General features: G+C 42.1%; 1 protein-coding gene across 3 annotated transcripts in view; it reads right to left on the bottom strand.

Annotated features, from left to right (window-relative positions):
• The window catches only part of cadm1b (cell adhesion molecule 1b), a gene marked incomplete at its 5' end in the record, with an annotated part of 166,983 nt that overhangs the window by 23,357 nt on the left and 118,753 nt on the right, over positions 1-24,873 (bottom strand). For 2 of the 3 annotated variants that reach the window (XM_083773604.1, XM_083773605.1), the window contains 6 exons: positions 679-729; positions 9,502-9,674; positions 11,330-11,426; positions 12,808-12,966; positions 15,958-16,095; positions 17,025-17,177. In XM_083773604.1, coding sequence (XP_083629730.1) covers positions 679-729; positions 9,502-9,674; positions 11,330-11,426; positions 12,808-12,966; positions 15,958-16,095; positions 17,025-17,177 — 771 coding nt within the window. The remainder of the gene's footprint in view (positions 1-678; positions 730-9,501; positions 9,675-11,329; positions 11,427-12,807; positions 12,967-15,957; positions 16,096-17,024; positions 17,178-24,873) is intronic. The other variant, XM_083773606.1, reaches the window with a different exon arrangement.

A 24,873-nucleotide genomic window follows, 5' to 3' on the forward strand; every position in this document is an offset into this window, starting at 1 on the left:
TTGCTGGTTTGGTCGTTAAAGACATATTCAAATGTCAACAACCAGGTCTGCCACTTTGTTGATCTTAAGCGGTGCTGTTGGAATAATGGTGCTTTTTATATTTATGATTCATTTTGAATTATTATTGTAGGTGTGAGCTGAATCGAGGTACAACATTATTGTGCTTCAATGTGAGATAAAAAAAGATACACTGCACATTAACTGCCTTTCATTTGTTTCATAGATCTCTGAGAAAATAGTTATTGATGTTCTCAGACCTGCAAAGATGTTAGTATGTGACTGGCATTTGTATGTAGGGGGAGATGTAAAGGGCATTATAATATGACGGATGGACCGGTTGAGATACGGCTGCAGATGCTGATAAGATAGCTGAGCAGCAAAGCAGAGTGGCTACATTTTTCCAGATCAAACGTGTGAGAGGAAAGGGGCCATGACAGGTGTCCCTGACAGCCTAGGGCTGGCTGTCCGCGACTGTCTGATTAAGGCTGGCTCTCTGCAGTCTCTCATAGAATCTCTGCATGCGCATACCTGATTACACACACACACACACACACACACACACACACACACACACACACGCACGTGCATGCACACACACCATCACGTGCACACGCCACAGGCACACGCTCACACACACAAATGATTGGCGAGAGGGACAGTAGTGGGGGCATACAGTACCTTGGATGTTGTCAGGATTGGTGGTGGGTGTGGGGATAGTAGTGGGAGCATCTAGATGGGGAAAATAAAATAAATAAAAAAGAACATGTATAAGAAATAAGGAAAGACAAGAGTTAAGAAAAAGAGACAACGGTCACTGAAGATGAGGTGCAAGTAAGTGTAGCTATCAGTGTACAATACGTTCAAATATTAGTAGTGTCATATTTTAGGGTGCATTAGTGTTTGGTTTTGATGCACGCACGCACGTGCGGGGACACACACACACACACACACACACACACACACACACACACACACACACACAGTATGTTGTGTGTATATATATATTTATAAAGCGCCTTTATCCAAGGCGCTTGACATAGTGCAGTACATTCACCCATTCATACACCGATTGCGGCGGAAGCCATGCAAGGTACAACCAGCACATCGGGAGCAATTTGGGGTTCAGTGTCTTGCCCAAGGACACTTCGACATGTAGTCGCAGCGGTAGAGGAGCCGGGATTCGAACCGCCGACCCGCTGATCATTGGACAACCTGCTCTACCTCCTGAGCCACAGTCGCCCCACAGTATATACACACACACACACATTATAAACTATAGCAGCATTCTGCTGTTAGTAGGCTACATGGTTTTGGACTGACTAACCCCCACACAACATAATGAGAAAGAGAAAATGGAGGCCAATCCAGGTACCCAACGTTACCAAGCGGCTTGAGCACTTCTATGTCTGTCTGTGGTTCAGGGAAAGACAGCAAGTCCCTGCTGGATGAGAATCACAGCAGGGGAAATTGGCTGGCTGTCTCTATGCCTTTACTGTCTACACTTCCATCATAAGACCACAGTATGGGACCACACACTTCCAAATTAATGATAAAACATCGAGGACAGCATAATGTTGCCGACGGGGACAACTATGGTGGGGGCCTGGTGGTGGTGGTAGTGGTGTGGGAGTATCGGGAACAAATTCTCGCCTGACAGTATTTGAAGAGGGGGGTGCGCTCGATTTCTTTCCCTTTGACCGAAGGCAGTCTGATAGCTGAAATGTCAGTGTCTGGGAGAGGGGAATTGGCCAATCAGGGAAGAGGGTCTTCACAAAGTCCTGGATAGGATGTGGCACATATAATAGCCAGGCGAACAAGAATTCTCCATGGGCAATTTCCAGGCTCGATGACTCAGGGCTCAACATTATGAGAACTGAAATATCATATGAGTGTATTACGGAGGAGGGGCTATATTTTCAGGGAGCATTTGTACCTGTGTGGAATTCGAAATGCGATTTTTTTTTAACCAGTGAAACAATGTAGGAGACATTGTTAATCTACGCTTGCTTAAACCTGACTGCAGATACAGAGCTTTCTGCTTATATTTTGCAAATGTTGCTTATCTCTAGGTAAAATTAAATATCTATGTTATATAAATACATTCACTGTACAAGTACTGTACATACATACATACATACGCTATATTCACGCACACACAAGCACAGACACACGCACGCACACACACACTTTAGTAGACCTTGTTAATCAGCGTGATATTTTCAGTGCAGCTTTTCATTAAAACTAATTAGTGCACTTGAGAGATACTTGTGTAACCCTATCTGAACCCGAATTTCAAGGCTACAAACCTCAGATGAGTTGTGGGAATCGCCGACTTTATGACTATAGGAAACGTGCGGGCCAAAGAGTCAACTGCAGTGTAAACCACAGAACTATAAAGGCAGTATTGTTCCTCTGCCAACAGGCAGTAGGTGTGAGTTATAGCACCGGGTCAGAACAGGGCTGTTACTCCTACACCTTGACACCGCCAAGGGGCACCACTCATAGTTTGCTGCAAAGTACAGAACAAGTAGAATATCCTCTTTCTCAGCCATTTGATAAACCAAATACAATATAGGCAAGGCAATAAAGCGGGATTCAAATTGACATGGATTTACACTCCCCACACCACATTTGGTGAAAGTGATTAATCTTCATGACAAAGGACTTATATTATGACAGTAGTGGGAGACCAAAGAAAGTGAATAATTCATAATGATATTGATAACGAAAAATATGTATCTGGGGCCAACACTGAACATATCTGAACAAGCTGTGGCGTAGGATATTGCTGGGTAAACAAAGCACATCCAAAGGAAGAAAATGTTTATACAGGTCACAGGTGCTGTATACATTACAACACACAATACTAACCAGAGCCAAACCAGCTTATATTAAGAGATTATGTTTGATAATGGGAGCAGGATTTGGTGGGAATGGGAGGGCCTTAATCATGCACAAATGCACCTGTTAAACTGGAGCATATGGTTATCATGTTAAGACCAACCCATGTTTATAAACACACTAATTAAGCTACTGTAGCCGGAATGATTGGTCTGGGAAAACAAATCCTCATATGGACAACAACATGATCTCATCTGGCGTTTAATCCTCTGGAAAATAGGAATGGCGATCTCAACATAATAACACACTGTTATTAGCACCTTTTTTACCAATCTCCTGTGTCTCATTACAACAAAATAAATTATCAGGGCCTCCAACACTAATACACCAGAGATTCAGAGCTTAATGGGAAGCGGTACAATCGGTGGATAGGTGGTTTGTTCTACAGGAATAGTGTAAATCACATCACACACAATCACACACAACTTCTAAGATTGGTAAGCCAGCTAGATAAATATACATTGTATAAGGGGCTCACATTTTCCTGAGCAGTAAACATGATGTACAGATGTACAGCACATTTGCTAATGAATACAGTACAGTATATAGTTTCAATTTCAGTCCTGCATCATGCAGTCTGTGTGTGCAGTACAGTATAATTCAAACAGCAGATATCATGTATAACTATTCTAATCTTTCTATATAATTATCAACTATTCTATCTTATCTAAAGAGGAAATGCTTTTCTAAAAACCTAAACGCATTCATTGCACTAAAGACAGACGAGCAGTACCTTGGATATGGGGATATGGGAATTTAGCCATGGCAGCCTTTATGTCTTACTGGTGTGCTATTTGCCAGCATACAGTATGTGTCGTCCTTTTAGTTTGGAAGCGATCATTAGGGGTCCATGAGGAACAAGCAGATGCCATCATCTGCCTGGCAGAGCACGATCGACGAATAACCCTGGAACAGCAGAGTTATAGTGTGACACAGGAAACCTCTGTCACATGTGAAAAGGTCTGATGGTGCGATAACATTAAGGCACACTACAGGCTGGATTATTGTGTGTGTGTGTGTGTGTGTGTGTGTGTGTGTGTGTGTGTGTGTGTGTGTGTGTGTGTGTGTGTGTGTGTGTGTGTGTGTGTGTGTGTGTGTGTGTGTGTGTGTGTGTGTGTGTGTGTGTGTGTGTGTGTGTGCGCGTGTGCGCGCCCCTTCATGCTCGCTGAAGGATGGACCCTTCTGATTTGGCTGATTCCATGGCCTTTCCTCCAGCCCCACCTTTAGGCCAAAATGTATTTACACTTGCACACAAAGCCTTATCCCTACATCAATCAGTGCAAGATAAAGGGCTGCGACCTTGCTGTGTAAATAACTCAACATGTCAAACATGGGCAGAAATCAGCTGCAAAAACAATGTTTGGGCAAGAAACCAAAAAAATTGAAATCTAGTGAACTTTGACAGTTCTCAGTATGGCTGAGTACCAACGAGGACAAGACCTGCCAGCAGCACCTGCCATATTCTCATCCAATTTCTTCACCACACTGTCAGGAAATCCCAGTGGGAGTACCATTCTGTTTGCCAGTAAAGTTCCTTGTTGACATTACATTTATTTATTAAATAAATGTAATGTACATTTATTTATTAAATAAATGTGTGTGTTGATCAAATATCACTCTCTTTGTGAATAAAGACATCTGGTATGTGCTAAACACATTATTGCCATCATTCATCATCATTGCATCTGTATATCCAATCTAAACTAAAGCCATTCTTTACACTGCTGTCCTTACTCCTTGGTCAAATGCACTAGGTATAGTAGAAGGAATTATGAAAATCTTCAGTTCAGTCAGATAACTCACAAATAGATTTAACCAATATTAATAATAAAATGAAAATACAAGTGTGCATAATATTTATCTTGCCGTTCGGCTCTGCTACATTTTCTCCCTGCTCGGCACAATTAAACACCATCATTAAACATTAAGAGCAGGGAGATAGATGTACAATAACAACCCCCCATGGGGAACAGAAATACCAGAGCCCACCCCGGTGGTGCTGGGGTGGTGGTGGGAGCAAACATTGCATAACAACCAGGAGTCCAGGAACCATATGCAGAAGGAAGGCAGGAAGAATGCATGCAGTGAGCTTAAATACCCTGACCAATTGGTCAGCTGACTGCCACATCAGCATAATATGACATGTGGGTCTTGTACGCACCCACATAGTAATGCAGCATATTAACCCCTCAAGTATATGCATGCGCTCTTGAGCATAGCATGAAGCCGCTCGAGTATATCTGACTGAACTAACTCTGCAAGCTACGTATTATACAAATCACAGTGAAAGTGATGTGGACTTATAAATGGGTTCTCTCAAGAAACTTTCAAGCGTAAGTTTTGTGTCCTTAAGTGCAATTGTAATACATGGAATTTGAACCTGGCTCTCCCGCATGGAAAACCAAATGCAAGAGAGAATGCTTCTTGGCCTTCTTTGCCAGTGGAGTAGTATCCTTTCTGCAGTAGATTGGTAGACATTTTATTAGTCTCTCTCATTGTCCTGTCATTTGGCAAACCTGTTGAGAACTCTAGTTATGATGCACATTTTGGCTCATGTTGGCTTTGAGCTTTTTGGCTCCTACACATATCTACCTATGACACATGCCAAAAAATATACTGTATATTATACAGAACATTATAATATACAACAAATAATGCATGAATACATTACATTTCTACGAAAAGTATACAGAATATACATTGACAGCAGGAGCGAGGTGAATTATCGACTGACTTAGTCGGTCGATAAATCCCCTATGTCGGTCGGGTCCCATATTTCGGCGTCATATATGTCGGCGCCCCATATGTCGGCACCATCTACATTTATGTAGTTTCATATGCACACTACCATAGCTAAGTAAATCCATGCATTTTTCTTTTTCACATGTTTTTTAATTTAATTTAATTTAATTTAACTTTAATGTCAGTCAATACAGGCTTAAATTGGGCTGATAGCTACATTTTGAGTCATACTGTATGTCGGAGACAGCTGACATTTGACATCACAGGCTGGCCACAATCCAAAAGGGAGCCACACCACTCCCATGTGGAACCCAAGATCCAAATTATTATTATTTTTACGTTGACTTTTGACTACCAAAATCTAATCAGTCCGTCCTTGAGTCCAAGTGGATATTTCTTCCAAATGTGAAGAAATTCCCTCAATGTGTCTTCTTGCTTTCACGAGAATGTCAAAGCAATCAAGTTGCTCTCAGCTTAGCATAAATATATCATGCCTTTATAAAAGCTTTTCTGCTGCTTCATTCTTTGTATGCTTCAAGACAATATTTGCCTCTCCTGATGTCTTCTTTACCCGTCTTATTTATTAACCCCTCTTCCCCCCTGCTCCCCCTTTTTTCTTTTCTTCTTCTGAAAGTAACAAAAAATATGGAGCTTGAACAAAAACTATAATCCCACCCACCTTTTACGCCTGTAGACAGTGATGTGACAATATTGTTGTCAGATTCAGTACTGTGTATTTACCTTCAAATGTGCACCAATCAACATGCATGATACCACAAAACAGAAGCAACTCCAAGCACACACAAAGTTGTCTTGTGGGCATAATATCAGCCCCATTTGTGGTCTAACTAATCAAAATACAATGCAACTATTTCACCTCTAGCCAATCATTCTGCTTCCAAAGCTGACGTAGGAGTTTTCCTGCCTCACAGGCAGATGTCCCACTTATAGATGCAAATGTATGGTTACATTAATTATTATACTCTACTCTGAAAGGGACATACACAACATCTGCCTATGAGTCAGAGTATGTTAATAAATATAAACACACACACACACACACACACACACACACTCCATTTCTCGGTATAAGACTAAACTCAACATGTATTTTCTTTTTCCCCCCACAGCTTTTCATTTGCCAAATAACTGTGAAAAACACATGCTGTGTGTCCTCAATGACTCATGCAGTATGTCGGGCCACTCGAGCCCAGTCAATTGAGATCTGACTTCCCACCTCACCTCTGAGTGACATTGGCAGCCCCTCACCCTGTGCATGGACATTTCTGTTGTAGCCAACGAAAGGAGGCTATGCTTTTAGCTTGGTGTGATTTTGGAAACCACAGCAAGCTGCCTTTGTTTTAAAAGGTCCCTCATTAGCAAGTCGGCAAAACCGGTTGCCACCCCACCCCGCACGCAATGCTAATTGGCATTTTAATCCACCCGGAGAAATGGTAGGAACAGAACTTATTTGTGTTTCTATTGGCTTGTCGGCATATTAAATGCAGAACTGTGACAGCTAAACATCTTTGGCTGTCACCATCGCTGCATACTGAAGGCAAATTTGGAAGAATTACATTAACATGTTATGTTATTAGACTTTTAGATTATGCTCTCGTACTGAGCAATTTACAAGTGTAATTGTGTAGACAACTGTTGCAGCAGAAAAACACACAAAAATAGAATTTAACTAGCAAAGTTAGCAGTGCCTGTAGGCTTTATCATAATATTTTGACACAATTCTTTCTTTGAAAGCAGCAACACAAATGCTTTGCGTGTCCCGATGGAAATCTCTAACAGAATGCCTCGATCGAAATGCATTTATACCAGTTTAATAACCTCCAAATAACATTCTGTTTTTCTTTTTATGTTAAACATCTCTCAAATTAAATTAAACTGTAACAAAGCATTAGGGGATATATTTTATTTTCCCATCAATGTTATATAATATGGAGCAACCTGATAGCTGAGTGCTTATTGTGTGGACCACACGGTCTCTAATGCCTGACAGAAGTGAGTCCATGGTTTGATTTCTGGTACAGGACAGAACATTTGCTGCATGTCGGTCCCCTACACTTGTGTTTCCTGTCTCTATCTATCAAATAAAGCCTAAGAAAAGCCCCCAAAATAAATAACATAATAATTACGAAGAGAATATTTAGTCAGCATTCATTTACTGTATACACTATACAGTAAGCTAAAAGGCTAGAAGAGAACTGCTCTTTGCAGAAATTCAGAAACATATTTCAGGAATTGTTCATAGACTAAAGTAGAAGATAGTGACTAGTTCCTTGGTATAGTCAGGGGCAGTAGCATAGTAGTGCAATGATATACATTGTGACAGTCAAGGTAATTACGGTTACAGAAGCATAATTTATCCTCCTTAGCCATGCTTGTCACAGTCAAAATGCAGCAATGCTAAATTCAATCAACACCATTCGCAAGTCTTTCCATGTCAATATTTCCAGTGCAGTCATCAGACTGACATATGCAGTAGCTACAGTACTTCTGTATTTACATCTGCACAGCTTGTGTCAGCAGCACAGCATGTGCAGATGTACATGCTTAACCACAGCCTCTATACTCAAATAAAGTTGGCTCTGTTGGTCCACTCTTTGTCCTCAATAGAGGGTATGCTCATGATCATCCCAAGTTATGTGGGGACGCCTACTGAGTGGCAAAGCGTATATCTAATGTGCAGATGAGCATAGACATGGTAACGCCCCGCCTGCCTCTGATTGGCCTACCGACACTGCCCGTCTTGACTGTCCACTGAGGTGGATATAGCTATGCTGGATAGTCTGATCTCTGCTGCGATGTAGTGTAGAAATAATACAAGTATACGGTATCGGTATGATACAAGAGAAGTGCCTGTAAGTTTTATTTTTGTAGAAGAGGCAAACTAATATTGTTTATGCAGTTTGCTTTGATTGAATGATTGATTGAACATGTACACCGTAATATGATTTGATTTGGGTGTGTTCTAAATTAAGTGTTTGTGTTGATTATTGTGTAATTTATTTGTATGTGTAAACGTGAAACATTAATGCTTTGTTGGAGTGTACTTTATTTAGAAGTACAGTCCCAAATCAAATCATAGTACATCGTACACGTGTGTTCAATCAATTATTCAATCAAAGCAAACGGCATAAACAATATTAGTTTGGTTCTTCTACAAAAATAAAACGTACAAGTTAGTTACAAGGCTGCATTCTGTTGCACGTGCCAAGCTGTCAATCTCTTGTATTATTTTCCCACCACGGAGGAACCTCGCATCTCGGAGGACAGTCGGTAGGCCGGGCAGTGTCGGTAAGCCAATCAGAGGCAGGCGGGGTGTTACCATGTCTATGCTCAGCCGCACATTAGATATACGCAGTGGCAAAGAAACCTTCTTCCTGACCTTGACAAACAGAAAATGTGATTAAATTTAACTACTTTGCCACTCGATTTGCCACTCACTTTATGCATGCGCATGCCCTCTACTGTATACACCACCAAATTGTCTTTGCCAAACATTGCCGATCTAGAAGCTCACAACACGTCACAAGGTGATGCGTTGTGAGCTAGTAGATCTGTTAGTTTTGACGACGAAATGTTCACACCGGAATAGGGACACTAGGGTTCAAGGTGATTAACCCATTTCGGGGCGGGAACCCCTATTGGTATCTTACCCCCTCAGGCCGGGCACCCATATTTGGGTTCTGTACAGTATGTACAGTATTCAAAAATGTAATTTTTGCTATATAAATATTTGAAGTTTTTCAGAAACCTTAGGTCAGGATTTAGAGGCGTTTTTAGAATCGACCTTAGGCCTAAATGGGTTAAAGTCAACATGCCAATGACATTTGCCACACCTACCGTGAACATAAAGGATGTAGTCATCATAGGCCTCCCCCACAACGTTGGAGGCCACACAGCGGTAGGTTCCATTATAGGACTTGTTGAGGTTCTCGATGTAGAGCTCAGAGCCAGTGACGACAGCATGAGACGGCACGTCCTCATCCACTCTCAGCCAGCTGATCTGATGGGGACTGAGGGGAGAACAAAACACACACATCATTCAAACGCTGCACGCCCCCGGCAAAGACATAAAGGTCAGGGCTGTTCACAGTAAATGTCTAAACTCTGAGAGTCTACAAAAGTAACATTGGTTACCGCTGTTGGCTTTGTAGTAGTACAATGTAAAGAAAAAGGTTATGGAAGTGCTCTGAGATTAAGAAAATGTATGTGGAGCGGACCGGTTGAAAGTGTCACATCTTCAGCGTTTCTTTCTTCCAAGTGTCAGACAAAACAAGAATATCCCATCAGCACGAAGATTCCCAAGAACTGTGTGACCCTAAACTGTCCCCATGGATCCTGATGTGCATGTGATGTGTCAGCAATAATGACTAATGACAGCTATATTTAACCAGCTAAAACTATTCTGTCCAGTCCTAACACAATGACTGGCTAGGATGACTCATATAGGACACAGACCAAAAATAAAACGGTGATATAAATTACAATAAAAGCCAGAAGGGCTGACGGGAATTTTGAAATACTGAGGTCATGATCCCTGTCCATATACCCCCCTCACTCCAAACCCCATCTATGCATTGTAAGACAATAATCAATAATCACTTATAGGACGCAGTTGTTGGCAACCGCAGACCTCTACTCTATTGCCTCTCTCCTGTTATCCATTCACCCTCTGTCCAACTGCCCTTTCATTATTCTCTGTTTCCTCTCAAAATCTCTAATAATATTATCACAAAAGGAGTTAATTAACACCAACATCATAGGCATCAGACTTCAATAACAACCATGAATAGGCCAATATTTCAATAACTGAACATACATAAAGAAACCCGTTTTGAGGAATTAAATCCTATCAAAGTATAGGACCCAATTGTCTTAGAGGCTGATACGTGTGTGTGTGTGTGTGTGTGTGTGTGTGTGTGTGTGTGTGTGTGTGTGTGTGTGTGCATGCATGCGTATACAGATAAGGGATGTCAAAGTGGAACTGGACAAAATATTGGATGATTTTGGTCAATTACGGTTAATAAAATAAACAATATATAGGCTATATAAATAATAATCTAAATATCACACTGGGCAAACTGTAACAAAATAGTGTCGAAACATGGAGTTGTTTTATAGCTTGTTTTGAAACTTTAAAATGCCCCTTCTCATCATCAAATCTTAAATTTACATCATGCATTTGAAATGCATTTATTTGAGCAGGATTGAAATATAGTAGGTTATTTCTATGCATCAAATTCATGATGAAATGTGACCCATGTGACAAAGTGCTAGCTTATGTTTTGCTCCTACTTCCATGGCACCACAAGATGTGTGGTGAGTGGAGCAGTGCAATGGTGGGATGCACACTTTAGTAGCAATTCAATTTAATTTACTGAGGTCTTGACCTCCGCCTCCTCAAAAGTGGCTACGGCCTTGAAAGCCAGTGTTCTTGCGGTGGGTTGTCCCTTTCAATTAGGCCCACCTTTTTAATCCATTAACGCCAGCTGTATCGATTGCTGCTGCTGTATGTCAAACTTGCGAACCCATCAATTGCACTGCTGATAAACATCAACGCTTAACCGCCCTCTGCGGAAGCATGGGCGTGTTTGAAGTTAAAACGTGGTTATGTTACCAGGTAACATGCAGTGCTGTGTGTTGTGTGTTAATTTATATGAATACTCACTGTGGTTTTCCTTCTGCAACACATGTCAAATCAAGGTTATCTCCCTCTCTAGTTAAACCTTCAGGATATGTCACCACTATCTTCACTTCAGGTTTATCTGAAAAAATGGGTTTTAGAGGTTTAACAACACAACCATTTCCATTTCATAGCTACCATTTCCAGGGTTAATAAAACTCTGTGTAAAGATTCACCCAAAATGGAACTCCAAGAGACAAATGAAAATGAAAGTTTTGGGAAAATAAGTAAAGTACACTGTATACAGTCTACTGTTTTTATTTTTTATTTTATTAAGCTTTGGCAGACAGAGGCCTTGACAAACATGTTCAAAGAGCCTATCACTGATCTGCTATTTGCTATGCAGACATCAACCCCTCCCTACAGTACAATAACATTATTTATTTTCTCTTATCAATGCTAGCCAAATATTATCAAAATGTCAGGCAAGTTCATTTCAGCTTACCTGTCTTACTTTGAAAGGTCAGACAAAACACTAGCCTGTATGAAAACATTTCATTCAACACAAAAAGGGTACCTTAACCTTTCTTTGATGTTTAACACTGTGTAAAGTCTTACCTCTTTGAAAATCTCGCGTGGAAAACTTTACTTCTGATGCAGTAAATTTTACCCTGTCCCAAATGTCATACTGCAAGTGATCAAGTTTATATGGTAGCCTACCGTAAATTGACTGCATTTTATATACAGTATAGAGCTTTTCCAGTCTTCTGATCACTGAAAACTTTATAATATACTGTTTGCCCAGCATTTACCACACGGAAGGCAGTCATGCAAGGCACCAACCTACTTGTCAGGAGCAGTTAGGTGTTACATTGTCTTGCTCAAGGACATGATGCCGGTATCAAACCAGTTGTATGAGAGTTGGAAAGTTCCCAGACAACCACTCTACTGTACTGTACCTCCTGAGCTATTTCCGCCCCTTTTAGAATGCAAGATGTCATGATACATATGGCTAATGATCATGCAATAGGCTGTACAGTTGTCAGAACACTATATTGAATCTCCTCCTGGGCTCCAACAACTACAGTGGTTCTCTAGCCTGACATGGCCAGATTAATAGCACTGCGTACAATCGTACATAATGGTCTGGAATCTTTTCAAGCATTTCCAAGGTGCGGATTACCAAAAAATGCCTCTGGTGATAAACCCGCCACATACTGTATTTGCATACTGTTGCCCCACTACTTCACAGGCAGTCGAATCCAATCACGACCGAGCTAGTGGTTCCCAACATTTTCCGGATTAGGGCCCACTTGAAATCCTCAAAAGCGTTCGCCTTTCGGCTAACGTGTCGTGTGGTCGGATGGGTGGGGTGTGGGCATGTTTTTATTAATGATCTGGCTGGGATCAATGGAACTAACATACCTATAGTTCCTCTTTATTGGTATCACAAAGAAAACTCATTTACAGTATCCAAGGTTTTAAAGAGCAAGTGAACTATTGAACACGTGTGGTGTACTTACATAGGACTTCCAGGTGTCTCTGTGCCTGCAGGTCTTTTGCAGCTGGATGGTCAATGATACAGTCCACTGGAAGTCCATCATCTTCTTTGGAGACAGAGAACCTCACACGGCTGGAGACGGTGAACATTCTGTCGTAGCCCTCCTCCACCGTCAACTCGCCTAGGATTTCAGAGAAAGAATCAGAAAGGCAAACAAAGATTCTTTTTGCATTAATAACCATTGCTAACCGTAACAGGGTGCATGACTTCTTCTGGAGCCGTGCCGCTTTCCAGTTGAATTTAAATAAAATTTAGTATTTATTACATTTGCTGATGTGATGTAGCCGAGAAGATCTTTAAGAGGATTCAAATTTGCCTCGGGCTTTCAAGTTCGATGAGAGCAGAAAGGGCGGTTGTATAAGCTTGATAATGAGTGTCTGTTGTAGCTTGAGGGTTGACTGTTGTTGGGGCTCACCCTGCAGTAATCCACTGCCCACTAGGTCTTCGGCTGTCAGAGGGGCATTCATTTAGAGAGCATTACAATGCCACAGGGGCACCGCATCGCATTAGCCGCAGTGCTGAGTGTGATGGTTTACCCGCACTTAATGAAGTGAGGAAATAATTACAGCCCCTCGCTGACCTGCAGCACACTTCCATTTCAGCCCTGTCACAGGGGAGCCGGCCGGGCCGGACTGAAGGTGCGCAAAACATTGCCGTTCCACTGCCAATGATGGTAGGTTCACACATGTGCGGGCAGTGCGGCCTCTTGATTGTTATTAACCCCACGTAACTCACACCCACCCACCTTAGACCTGCCTGTATAAAAGTCAAAGCACTGGGATTCGTCAGTAGTCGGCGCTCATAAGGGCAATTAAATGTAACCGCTCTTCCAGCATCTGTGAAAGAATAATGCTATTATTACTATAGTTCTGGCCAGTCAGAGCTGCCAGAATGTAAAACCCACTGGTATTGTGTGCAATTAGTACACAGAAATCACTGCAATTATGTTTGCTTTTTATTGCATGCACGTGTATGCATCTGTGAATTTAACTTAAGACCATAGTAGTAGGAATGTGGATCTGTGCCATCTTTTGATCCTGATTTACAAAACAGCAATTCGGGTATTATTAGAACATAGCTTAATATTATTTAATCCTATTTAAAGCCCTAGACGCAGACGGTGGGTGATACAGTGGGTGTTTAAACTTCCCAAGGTCCTGTCTCTCCCTCTCGCTCTCTCTTTCTCTGTTCATCTACTGTACATTTTTTTGACATTTAATTACATCTCTTTTATCAGACACTGCTTAGCTATGGGTGATGATTCATCTCATAAAGTACTTTAGATATGGAAACCTAGCTCAATAACAATAATCGTTCTCAGGCAGAACTATAATTACTGTACGCACACATGCAATAACACACATACTTGTGTAGTAGGCTATTCAAAACCTCCAGAAGTCAGGAAAATGGCTACTGCTTTGTGGAAGGATAAGTGAGAATCAGGAAGACGGAGTCTGACATTTTGGAGCAGACGTGTCTAATCGAACATCAATCAATGACCAGTTCCAGCACAATCAAGCATCCTGCCAAGGCTGCTTGATCACACACTAAAATGATTTCACTGATTTCATTGATCTAACCAGCATGTTGTCTCTTCCTCCTCTATCAGAACTAAACATCACATAAACGTGCAGAAAATAAATTGACTTCCAGGCGCACAGATGGCAATCATGGCATTTAGCTTTGTGTTTAAGCTCAATAACTCCTGTGTCGACTAGCTTCGATATATCTACTAATAATAAATATTATGACAAATGAGAAATGAATATCCTTCTTGATACTGTATAAGTAACCTACATAATGAATAATTGATTAGCTTTAATCAAAACCTCATCAGATGCCACTCTCCACAGCAGCCTCCAGCTGGCCCGAGGCACTCAAATGAAATGTATGAGCTAAAATGTACAAATATGTATTTAACCTTTTATAGGTGCATGTTTAAAAGTCTAGTTGAGATTTATTAAGGGGCTTGGAAGTGCAACATCATTCGCTGGCACAAATTCAAGAACGTCTTTGCAGAATGGGCCTCAGGTCTTAATGGGTTCATGTGTGTTCTAAGACCATTATGACTGTTTGGTGCAGGACACTATAAACTGGGATTCCAAATAAAACCGTGAATCCATGGCACAGTAGTCTCTGAGTAAATATACCACTGATTTGCACAGCAGATTTTGTGGATTGTAAAAAAAAAAAAAAAAGTATATATTTGTAACTATTCCAAAATAGCTAAACTATAGCCGAATTACAAGCTCACAACGTGTCATTGCGTTATAAGCTTGTAGGCTACGTTTTTAAGTTCGAACCCGGGCCAGGCTCCCCCAGAGTTAGTGTCGAAGTGTCCTTGAGAAAGACTCTGAACCGCTAATTGCTCCCGATGTTGCAGGTTGGTGCCTTGGTGCATGGTTTCCTCCAGCATAGGTCTGTGAATGTGTGTGAATGGGCGAATGTAATGCACAATCTCTGTAAAGCGCCTTTGCTATATAAATGCACCATTTACCATTTAAAGTATAAATTAGGGCTTAAATGATTAAAACCAGGAAAACACAACATAAATCACGATTATTATGATGTCCAAAATCCCAGACAATATCTAGTCTAATATCACAACGTGGATATAACATGGACACATTGCTCAGCCTTATTAATGCCAACCCATGTTTTATGTGTTCACTTACAGTGAACACATAACCCTTAATTGTAATCATACAATATGCATATGTAATCATATCACCCTTCAATAGGGCTGCTTGATATGATTATTTCAAACCTTGATTGATTCAAGCCTTGATTAAGATTCATAAAAATAAATACATTTCATGAAATTAGCAGATCTACAAGCTTCACGAATCACAATGCAACGCGTTGTGAGCTTGTAGATCAACTATTTTTGCACACCATCCAAAGTAGTATAATTCAGGATCTTTGTCCATTTGTTAAGATGAAAAAAGAAAACCTACTTCTTTATTGTTCAATTAACCTACTGTACATGTACAGCCAATAAAGTAGGTTCTAAATTCGATATATTTTTGGGTTAATTTCCCAGCCCTACCCTCCAGAGAACTGGGCTTTGTATTGAAGGGGACCTGCCTGGTGGTATTTGAACCAAACTGACCTGCCAGCTCCTCCTCTCCCTTCATCCATCTGATGGATGCAGCTGGCTTGCTGCCCATGGCAGTGCAGGTGAGCTCTGTCTCGTTCCCCTCACTGACCACGTCCTCACGGCTCTCGATGATCGGGCTGCCTGGTGGCACTGATCCACCATGTCGGAGATGGAAATTGGAAACACAATGGCGTGAAAATGTGCAAATGCACACAGGGGCAACCATGCGTACACACACACACACACACACACACACACACACACACACACACACACACACACACACACACACACACACACACACACACACACACACACACACACACACTATATTCTGCTACATTAAACCTTTGTTCAGACATCAGTTGTAATCTAAAATGTAGTGTAACACCATGGTCCCTGAAGTCTGCAAAATGGGCCAACAAGTCTCATTGTCTCCTGCCCACTGAAGTACACAGTACACACTGAAGTACAGTGGCCTCTTCCTGAACTCGGGAGGGGGGGGGGGACAACTAGGGGTGGGTGGCGTGGGAAGGAAAGCAGGGACTCAGTGCCATGTTTATTTCGAGCGCTCTCAAATGTTCTTTCAGAAATTCTGCAGCTACTGTAGGTTCCGATTGTATAACTAGAGTAATTACTTTAAAGTGTTCTTAATTCCTTTCAATCCCCCAGGATGTCTGCATCATGTATTATAAAGCTAGAGTAATTTCACTCCTAGGAGGCATCAACGTGTGGCACAGCTGACTTTCAATAGGAATCATTTGGAGCAGCCGAGTCAACATTCCCAGAGATTCACAGAGTCAACACAGCTGCCAAAGAACAACATGGTCTGAGCTATCACTTATAGCATCTGCACCGCGTTGTTATGCCGTGGAGCACCGCGAGGGCCTAATTGGCTGACATTTAGTTTCAGTTGCTAAAGATAAACAGGATCACAGATTGACATTGTTTCATTTTTAATATATATTACAAATGACGTGTGTGTGTGTGTGTGTGTGTGTGTGTGTGTGTGTGTGTGTGTGTGTGTGCAAGTGCGTGCACGTGCGTGCGCGTGCATGTTTCATGTGCGTTAGATGTACCTAGGACAGTAATGTCTGCATAGGCTTCCTGAGGGGGATCTGTGTAGAGTTGGCACACGTAGCGTCCCTCATCGGAGAGTGACACATTGGACAGAGACACCCGCAGCTCGTTGTCAGAGAAATTCACCAGCTGGAACCGGCTGTCCTTCAGGGCTGAGGGGATACATGCATGATGGAGACAGTGAGGATGTAGAATATCGTCCATGAAATGGGGAAAAAAGCACAAGAGTTCCAATAGATACAGTATAGTTATTATTTTGCCACAGGCTCTTGTTCATTTTTATTGGTAAATTATTTATAAAATCATCAGAATAAAATCCACTTTCATCCTCTCATTTTAAGCCTTTCAAAATCTTTTCAAAAATAGCTAAAATGGCAAATCTGCAAGCTCACAATGCATATGAGCTTGTGAAGTTTAGAATTACATTACCCCCCACACACACACTATATATATATATATATATAGTTCTAACTTTACACTTTCAGAACTTTCAGATGCTGTTTTTCTCCCAGTGTGGAGGAAGAATGATTAGGAGTTTTATTGTGATCTCTCGCCCTTGAAATATATAATCCTTCATTTCTGTTGTGATTGAACAATAATAGCAATTCAAAGCAGTTGTCCTTAAAATGACACCTCCAGTCGCTGTCATAAGAACTAGTGTCTGTTTCAGAGAATGAGAGACGAGAGAGAGAGAGAGAGAGAGAGAGAGAGAGAGAGAGAGAGAGACGGTGAGAGAGAATGGTTCCTTCACCTTAATTCACCTTTATTCACCTTAATTGTGTAAAGGAAATGTGATTTTCAAAATGATTCATACAAGTTGATTTATAAAGAGTCCACAGAGCAGCGTCAGGAGAATGTGAGGGCTGCTCATGAGGACAAGCTAGGATGTCTGGGCTGCTGCTGGTCAAGGATGGATTCTAGAAAAAAGGGGAGGCATTAAAATGAATGAAATTGCGGTTCAGAGGTAAGGTAAGGTAGGGTTGTAATAGGTTGTAGCCAGGAATCTGTGGAAAAGCAGGCTGCGTGGATTGGTGGAAGTTTCGTTTTAATGCAACCGAACTAGGCTAGCATGCAGCTCCAACTTCTTCACTCAGCACAGCATTTGGGTCAGCCCTAACTCTTGAGCACGGTGTTACATAAACACTCTCAGTTGATTTGATTGGGAGGCCTTTTGATGTTTTGGACCTGCCTTGCTTTTCAGCTGGATTCCGCCCTTGGCTAGGTAAATGCACGGGGGTGCTTTTTGCATCTTGATCAGTATCCAGGTATATTGGGGCACCGTTGACATGAGAACTCAAACTCAATAATTGTCTTATTATTTGAGAGCTCTTTGGAAGTCTTTCCTCAAAGGGCAATGACTGACACACTTTGAGAGGCGCGTCTCCTACTAGGAAATTCCTTCATTTCTAAGATGACGAGTCTCTGAGGCAGTTTAATTACACTACTTTCAGGCTGCTTGCATAAGACGGTAGCGGTAATAAAGAAGAAACGCACAGTATCTACCCACAGGACACCAAATCAAGGAAGTTCTGACACACAAAGTTTGACACACAAAATCAAAGGAGTTCAGAGGAAAGATAGAGATGATGATGGGTATCTTCAGGGTTAACCTGCATGTAACCTTATTACTTTGTCATACAACAAATCCTGTGTTGTGAGCTTGTAGATTTCTTCTTCCCATGCTTGTATATATTTTATGCGGGTTCTGTTTTTAAACTCCTCCACATTCAGTGATTCTTTGGAAGTACTGTTCTTCCAGATCACATTGTCACGTTCTGTGACGTGTTATGTTTTCTTGTGTACCCTGTTCTTGGTTTTTGTTATTGTTTTACCTTTCTGTTGTGTTCCTGTGATCTTGATGTTTTGTATTTTCCTCGTTTCTTAGTTGCAGTTTTGCCTTACACTGTGAACCTTTATTTTGTAGTCATGTTTTGTGCCTTCCTGTCTGCCCCTGTAGTTCTGTTCCTGTCTTGTATCACTAGTCCTGTGATTGCCCATGTTTCCACCTGTGTCCCCTTAGTTCCCCAGCCTATCCCAGTGTTGATTGTCAGTGGTGTTCACCTGTGTCTAGTTATCCAATGTCTATAAGTTTGCCCTTGTGTGTTCAGTTCCTTGTTCGTTCGTAAAATGTTGTCAGTGGTTTTTTGTTCCTAGTGTTTTCCATGTTCCTAGTGTTTTGCCTAGCTCCTAGTGTTTTTGCCTTGCTCTCCTCGTACTCAGTGTATGTTCCTGATTTTGGTTAATAAACCCCCCTTGCATTCGACCTGCCTGTCCTCTGCCTTTGTCTGCACTTGGGTCCAACACCTGCCTGTCCTGAACCGTGACAGTACGAACGAACCATATTGGACCCAGCGGACAGAGGTTTGCTTTTAGTTTTTTGCATTTGGAGTAAAATGCCCATTTTGAGTAAATTGAGGAAGCCATCTGCCATGGCAGATAGTCAACAGCCCTGCCTGCCATTTTCATGGGACGATTTTGGTGTAACAAGGGAAGACTTTTATGAGGACCCAGAATTCCTGAATTCCCTTGCTGTCGACTGGAAGACGGACCCTGATTTTGCCAGACTGGTGGCAAAAACTGGTCCCCAGGCCAGCACTCCAGCCGCGGGACCCCAGGGGTGTTCTTCAGCCACCTGACCCCCGTTCCTTGCTCCCAGTGACTGAGTCTCCTTGTCCCCAGGTTCCCCTGTCTCCATGCCGTTCTACTCCAGTTTCCCAGCGTAGCTCCCTTTCTCCGTCTGCCAGCCCCTTTGTCCCCCATGTCTCAGGCTCTCAGTTTCTCCAGGCTACGTCCAGTCCCCGGCCCCCTCTGTTCCACTCTGTCCCACCTACCAGCCTGTTAGTCCTTCTCCCTGTCTGTCTGTCCGCCTGTCTGTCTGTATGCTTGTCTGCTAGTGTGAATGCCTGTCTGTTTGTCTGTCTTTCGACCCCCCAGTCCTCCTGTCGCCTTCTGACCCCTTTACCCGCCTATTGTGTCAAACATGTCTGTCTGCCTGCCTGATTGTCTGTCAGTTGATCTGTCTGTCCCTCGGTTTGTCCCACCTGGTGTCTGTGTGCTTGTCTGTGTGTTTGCCCGCCTGCCTGTCTGTGTGATTCCTTGTGTAGTTGTTTCTGTGTTTTGACTGTTTTGCCCTGCACAGTCCCTGCCAGTCAGTGTTTGGTCCTGTGCCCCTTTTTTTTTCTAGCCCCTGGTCCCGTGTCCCAGTGTGTTCCATCTGATTTCCCAGGAGTCCCACCCCATGTCTCCATTAAATGCTGGAATTGTTGCATATTTATGGAGAACCAAAAATAATCGTATTGCCCGTTTTTGGATACGTTAACTGAAACTTTTTGTACAGTTGTTTCTCACCAACACAAAACTTGAACCTACTTCTTTCCGTAACTGGATTTCTAAAATGCATTACCGGTACTTGTGTTTTCTTTTGGGTTATTGGTAATTCAACATTCAACATTTCTTTTGATAAAGATGTTGATCATAGAGTTTATTATATATATATATATATATATATATATATATGTATAAGGACACCATGAATATGTAATGTCAATGTGTACGGTTTTCTGACCAGTCCTATATAACCCTTGAATTTACATTGGATAGCATGCAAACATGCATTTGTAAAAACGCTTCCCTGCAGGCAATAAACATTGTTAAAGTATTATTTGTGTATATTCCCACTAATCATCCTTACAGATGTCACTGGCCTCTACTTAGTGTGTGTGTGTGAGTGAAATACATTTGTTTTGTTTGACCAAGCAGAACCTGTACTGACACCGTGAAGCTGCATCATTTTGTTCTGCAATGTTTAGTATTCAAATTGTGCGTGCGCGCGGGCGTGCACGTGTGTGTGTCGCTACTGTTTACCTCCTGGTGTACAAAGAGCTGTCTCTGTGCAGAGTAGCCCCGTTGACAGGTAACAATGCAACTGGCAGGGGGGGAGTAGGGGGGAGGGGGGTCCCCACAGAGCAGCAGTCCTCCAGGAACTGATGCCCAGAATAGCATTACCATGGGGTTCACAGGGCCCTATTGCAGAAACACTGTTCTAACGTCAACCACAGGCCAAGAAGACCTTCGCTGCCTATCGCAAGTTGTAGTCAAAGTCAAAACTACTATAAGACAGTTATCTCAATGGAATAACGTGGTGGAAACTGAAATGTGTGCTAAACGTACTATACACTATGTCCAACTACGTGCTGCACTGGTGAAGAGATGGTTGCTTGGTGTAATAAAAAATAAACTGATACATTTTTAGAATAGAAGAGTGGTTTGCGGCGTATTTTGACTGGGGATTGTGCAACTGGCACTGAAGCATGTACTGTGTACACTGTGAGCGTTACTGAGGATATAACACTAAAACACACATTACTTTCAGAAAGCAAGCATGAAAGATGTGCACACAGGATCTCAATTGTGCTCTTTTCTGGAGCACAATGGAGCATATTATTTTCCACTCCTCAGGCACGTTAAACCTTTATTGTTGTAATTCATAAAATAACATGTTACGTTGACTGCCGTTGCCCGTTGTTTAAAGTTACCTTTGAGGCGTCAAAGCATTGTAATTTTAACTCCTTATGATGGAAATCCGACAGAATATAGTCAAATTGTTTGTTCCCCAGTCGACACTTAACACTAGGAAGTCTGAAAAAATGTCACTACTACTCAGTCGGCTGAAAGGTCAGGGGGACCGTGTTTTTGGTGCGATTTGATTGGCCACTCTCTCCCCCACTCGTCCCTCTCCAGCTGGAGACGACATTGTTCAAGCCTGCATCCCATTTCCAACGAATTAAATCATATATGTTTCTAAACACATGTTTTCACTCCTAAAATGTATAAAACTAATAATACATGTGAAAAATATATATTTTGCCGTTGCCTGTTAGTGCTATATTGCAACATAGCCATGGAAGAGTGTCGCGTTGCTGCCTTTTGTTGTTTTTTTTCCTTCCACCCAGCAAAGAGCCAAGATCACTCGTCTTTTCTCATGTGTTATCGATGTAATTCATATATGTGACCCCACGCGATGTACAGACTGCTTGACTAGGCATGTAAACATGACATAATTGTATTAATGTTTAAGTGTAATGATGTTATTGACCGGATTGTCCGTAGTCCTCCAGCCGTTAGCTAAAATTGCTAATATTATAAGCTAACTGCATTACTAAAGCCAATGTATTGCAGTAAATGCGGCATGTCCGCGGTAAATTACTTATACAAGTGAGTCGCGTTATATTTACCTTAAATACCAGCCAAAGTACATTCCAAATAAACAATTATTAGCCACGTTATGTTGTTATATCAGTTTAAATAATAAAAAACATTGCATTTCTTCTTCGTTGGTATAAGGGGAAATCTTGAAACACTTCCGCATTTCTTTGTCCCTACTTGCAAGTACATGAACCACATGACCGGGCTGTTTTCTGCCCCCTCAATATCGCAAACCCAACTATTTTATAAGATGGCTCTCCGCATCATAAGTGCATAATACTTGTTTATTTGGAGTGAACATGACAATGACGAGTAAATAAATATTAACACGACTCCCGTCGATAAGTTATTTAGCCTGGACATTTCCGCATTTAGCTGAAAACGGGCTTAGTAGCCTACTATTATATTTGATTGATTGTGCCAAAGAATCGCGTCGGGTCAAACCGGCCATGCAAACGAAAAAGTTTGGGAGCTGATAAAACACTTTCCGACTTTGTTTTACGTTTGGGTAGGCTAGAATTGGCGTCCCAATGTTGGCCATTTCAATACCTGTGTTGGGACTAACTCGTTACGTAACGCAACTACTTTTTGTGGTAACTAATAACGTAACTAGTTACCTTTTCCCATTCAGTAACGCCGTTACAGTTACTGTGATTTAAATTGGGTAATTAAATTACCCACGTTGCGTAAAGTGATCCTGCGGAGTCTATCATCTAAACTTACAGACGGTGCACTCCCACAGTGAAACATTTCCCAGCAGAAAGTGGAAGAGAGGATAATGTCGACCATCATAACGATGATGATTGGTCAACATAGGGGAGACGGGGGTAATGTGAGACACTTTTTACATTTGCTCCCCTGTAGGCGAGCTAAAATGATATATCAGTCACATTTACATATTTCCCATTCATTTGGGATGTTTCCTAAAAATGGAAATGATTAGAATGAATCCAAGACAAAGGGCAGTGAACATATGATTGTTTTAAAAAAAGTGGTCAGGTGTCTCACTTTACCCCAGGGCTGGGGTAAAGTGAGACAGACCATCAAAATCAATGGGGTAAAGTGAACCACTTATTCTTTTCACTTTAAAACTACCATAAAAACACTTGTTTTAACAGTTAGAACACTGACAGCTAGCTTGACAACCACACATTCCAAAACTAATGTCAGACTAGTAACAGAATCATGGGAATTGGTCATTAACCACATTTTCTTTCTAAACACTTGAAAGTAAGTCTGAACAGAATCAAAGACAACATTCTGTAATTCAAAATGTTTTAATTAACATTCAAATGATTAGAACACAACACACACGCACACAATTCACATCTCTACAAAAAGCAACACTTGCTAAAAGAGATAAACGTTTCTCTCGGTCGAAGTTTCCCCCCATTTAACCCATTAAGACCGGGAATGTATCTGTGTCACTTTAGCATAGTAGACAGCAATTGGGTTCGGAACACTTGACCCTTAGAGCAGGCTAGTAGGGGCTCAGCACCATCAGAACCAGCTAGAACAGCTACAGCTACAACTAGGTCTACTCTACATTCCAGCCAAGGTTACAGTTTGTAAATACATCAACGATGTGATTATAATCCATTTCTAATGGATGAAGCCTTGGCCTGGAAGAGAGGTTATCAGGTGGTCTCCAAACGTCTTAGAGTGTTTCAACCCTCAACAACTACACTCTCCAGTTGGCGGGTCAGCAGTGATTTGGCCAAGTCACTGCCCCTCTCCTCCATGCACCCAGCTATAGACAAATCTGTGGAGGGGCGCCCCGGGCACAGCCATCACTGAGGTGAAACCAGCTATAGCATTGGCCACACCCGGCCAACAGGGAACGCAGTGACCTGCTGGCCAGGTGCAGCAAACCAGTGCTGACCACACCCCAGCGACCAGCTCGCCCAGGGAACCCCCCGAAGATCCGCCCACTGTCCTTTCTGTCATGCCTGAACCAACAGGAGGCTCCCTCGGCCTTGTGTGTTCTTGGGGGACTACAGGCACTGAGGTCTCTAGGACTATGGTTTGCCTCATGCCTAGGGTTCTCCTACATCTCACCAGACTGTTCGTCTGTGCAATGTGCATGTGTCCATCCTTGTCCAGTGTCCACACTTAGCCTTACTCTGGTGTATTTGAGTCAAAGAAGCCTTCTCTGAGTCGGTGTCACTGGCATTGTTGTTGTCGTTGAATCTGTCCTATCGAGTCTCCCTTCCTCCCCTCCTCTCGGGAGACTCTGGGGGTATTGCTTATTTGTACGTTCTGTAGCTTGCTTGGTGCCCTCTTGCGAGTGCTGCGACAGGGGTTGCTGGCCCCTGTTACCCCGCCAGTCTTTCCTGGAGGTCAGCTGTCTCTCCAGCGTCACTGACCTTCCTCGGTTGCCATCCAGACTTTCCTGGAAGTCACTGGTTTCTAAAGGTGAGGATTTGCTCTCTCTGTGTGGTTCCTCCACGCTGTTTAGGTTGTGGCAGCTTCTTCGCCACATCACATTTCAGAACATGTGCCACATCGTTTTCCTTTATAGCAAATGTGGGTCTCTCCCATGCTTTCGTGTTTCCCAGGATTCTTCTGATAATTTGTGCAATTGTGCATATATTTCTGGTGAATTATCTTCTTTTCTGCCTTGCTCTCAGCGGCTGCCTTCTC

This window comes from Protomyctophum parallelum (assembly GCF_964188405.1).
Source record: "Protomyctophum parallelum genome assembly, chromosome: 9".
Classification (NCBI taxonomy): Eukaryota; Metazoa; Chordata; class Actinopteri; order Myctophiformes; family Myctophidae; genus Protomyctophum; species Protomyctophum parallelum.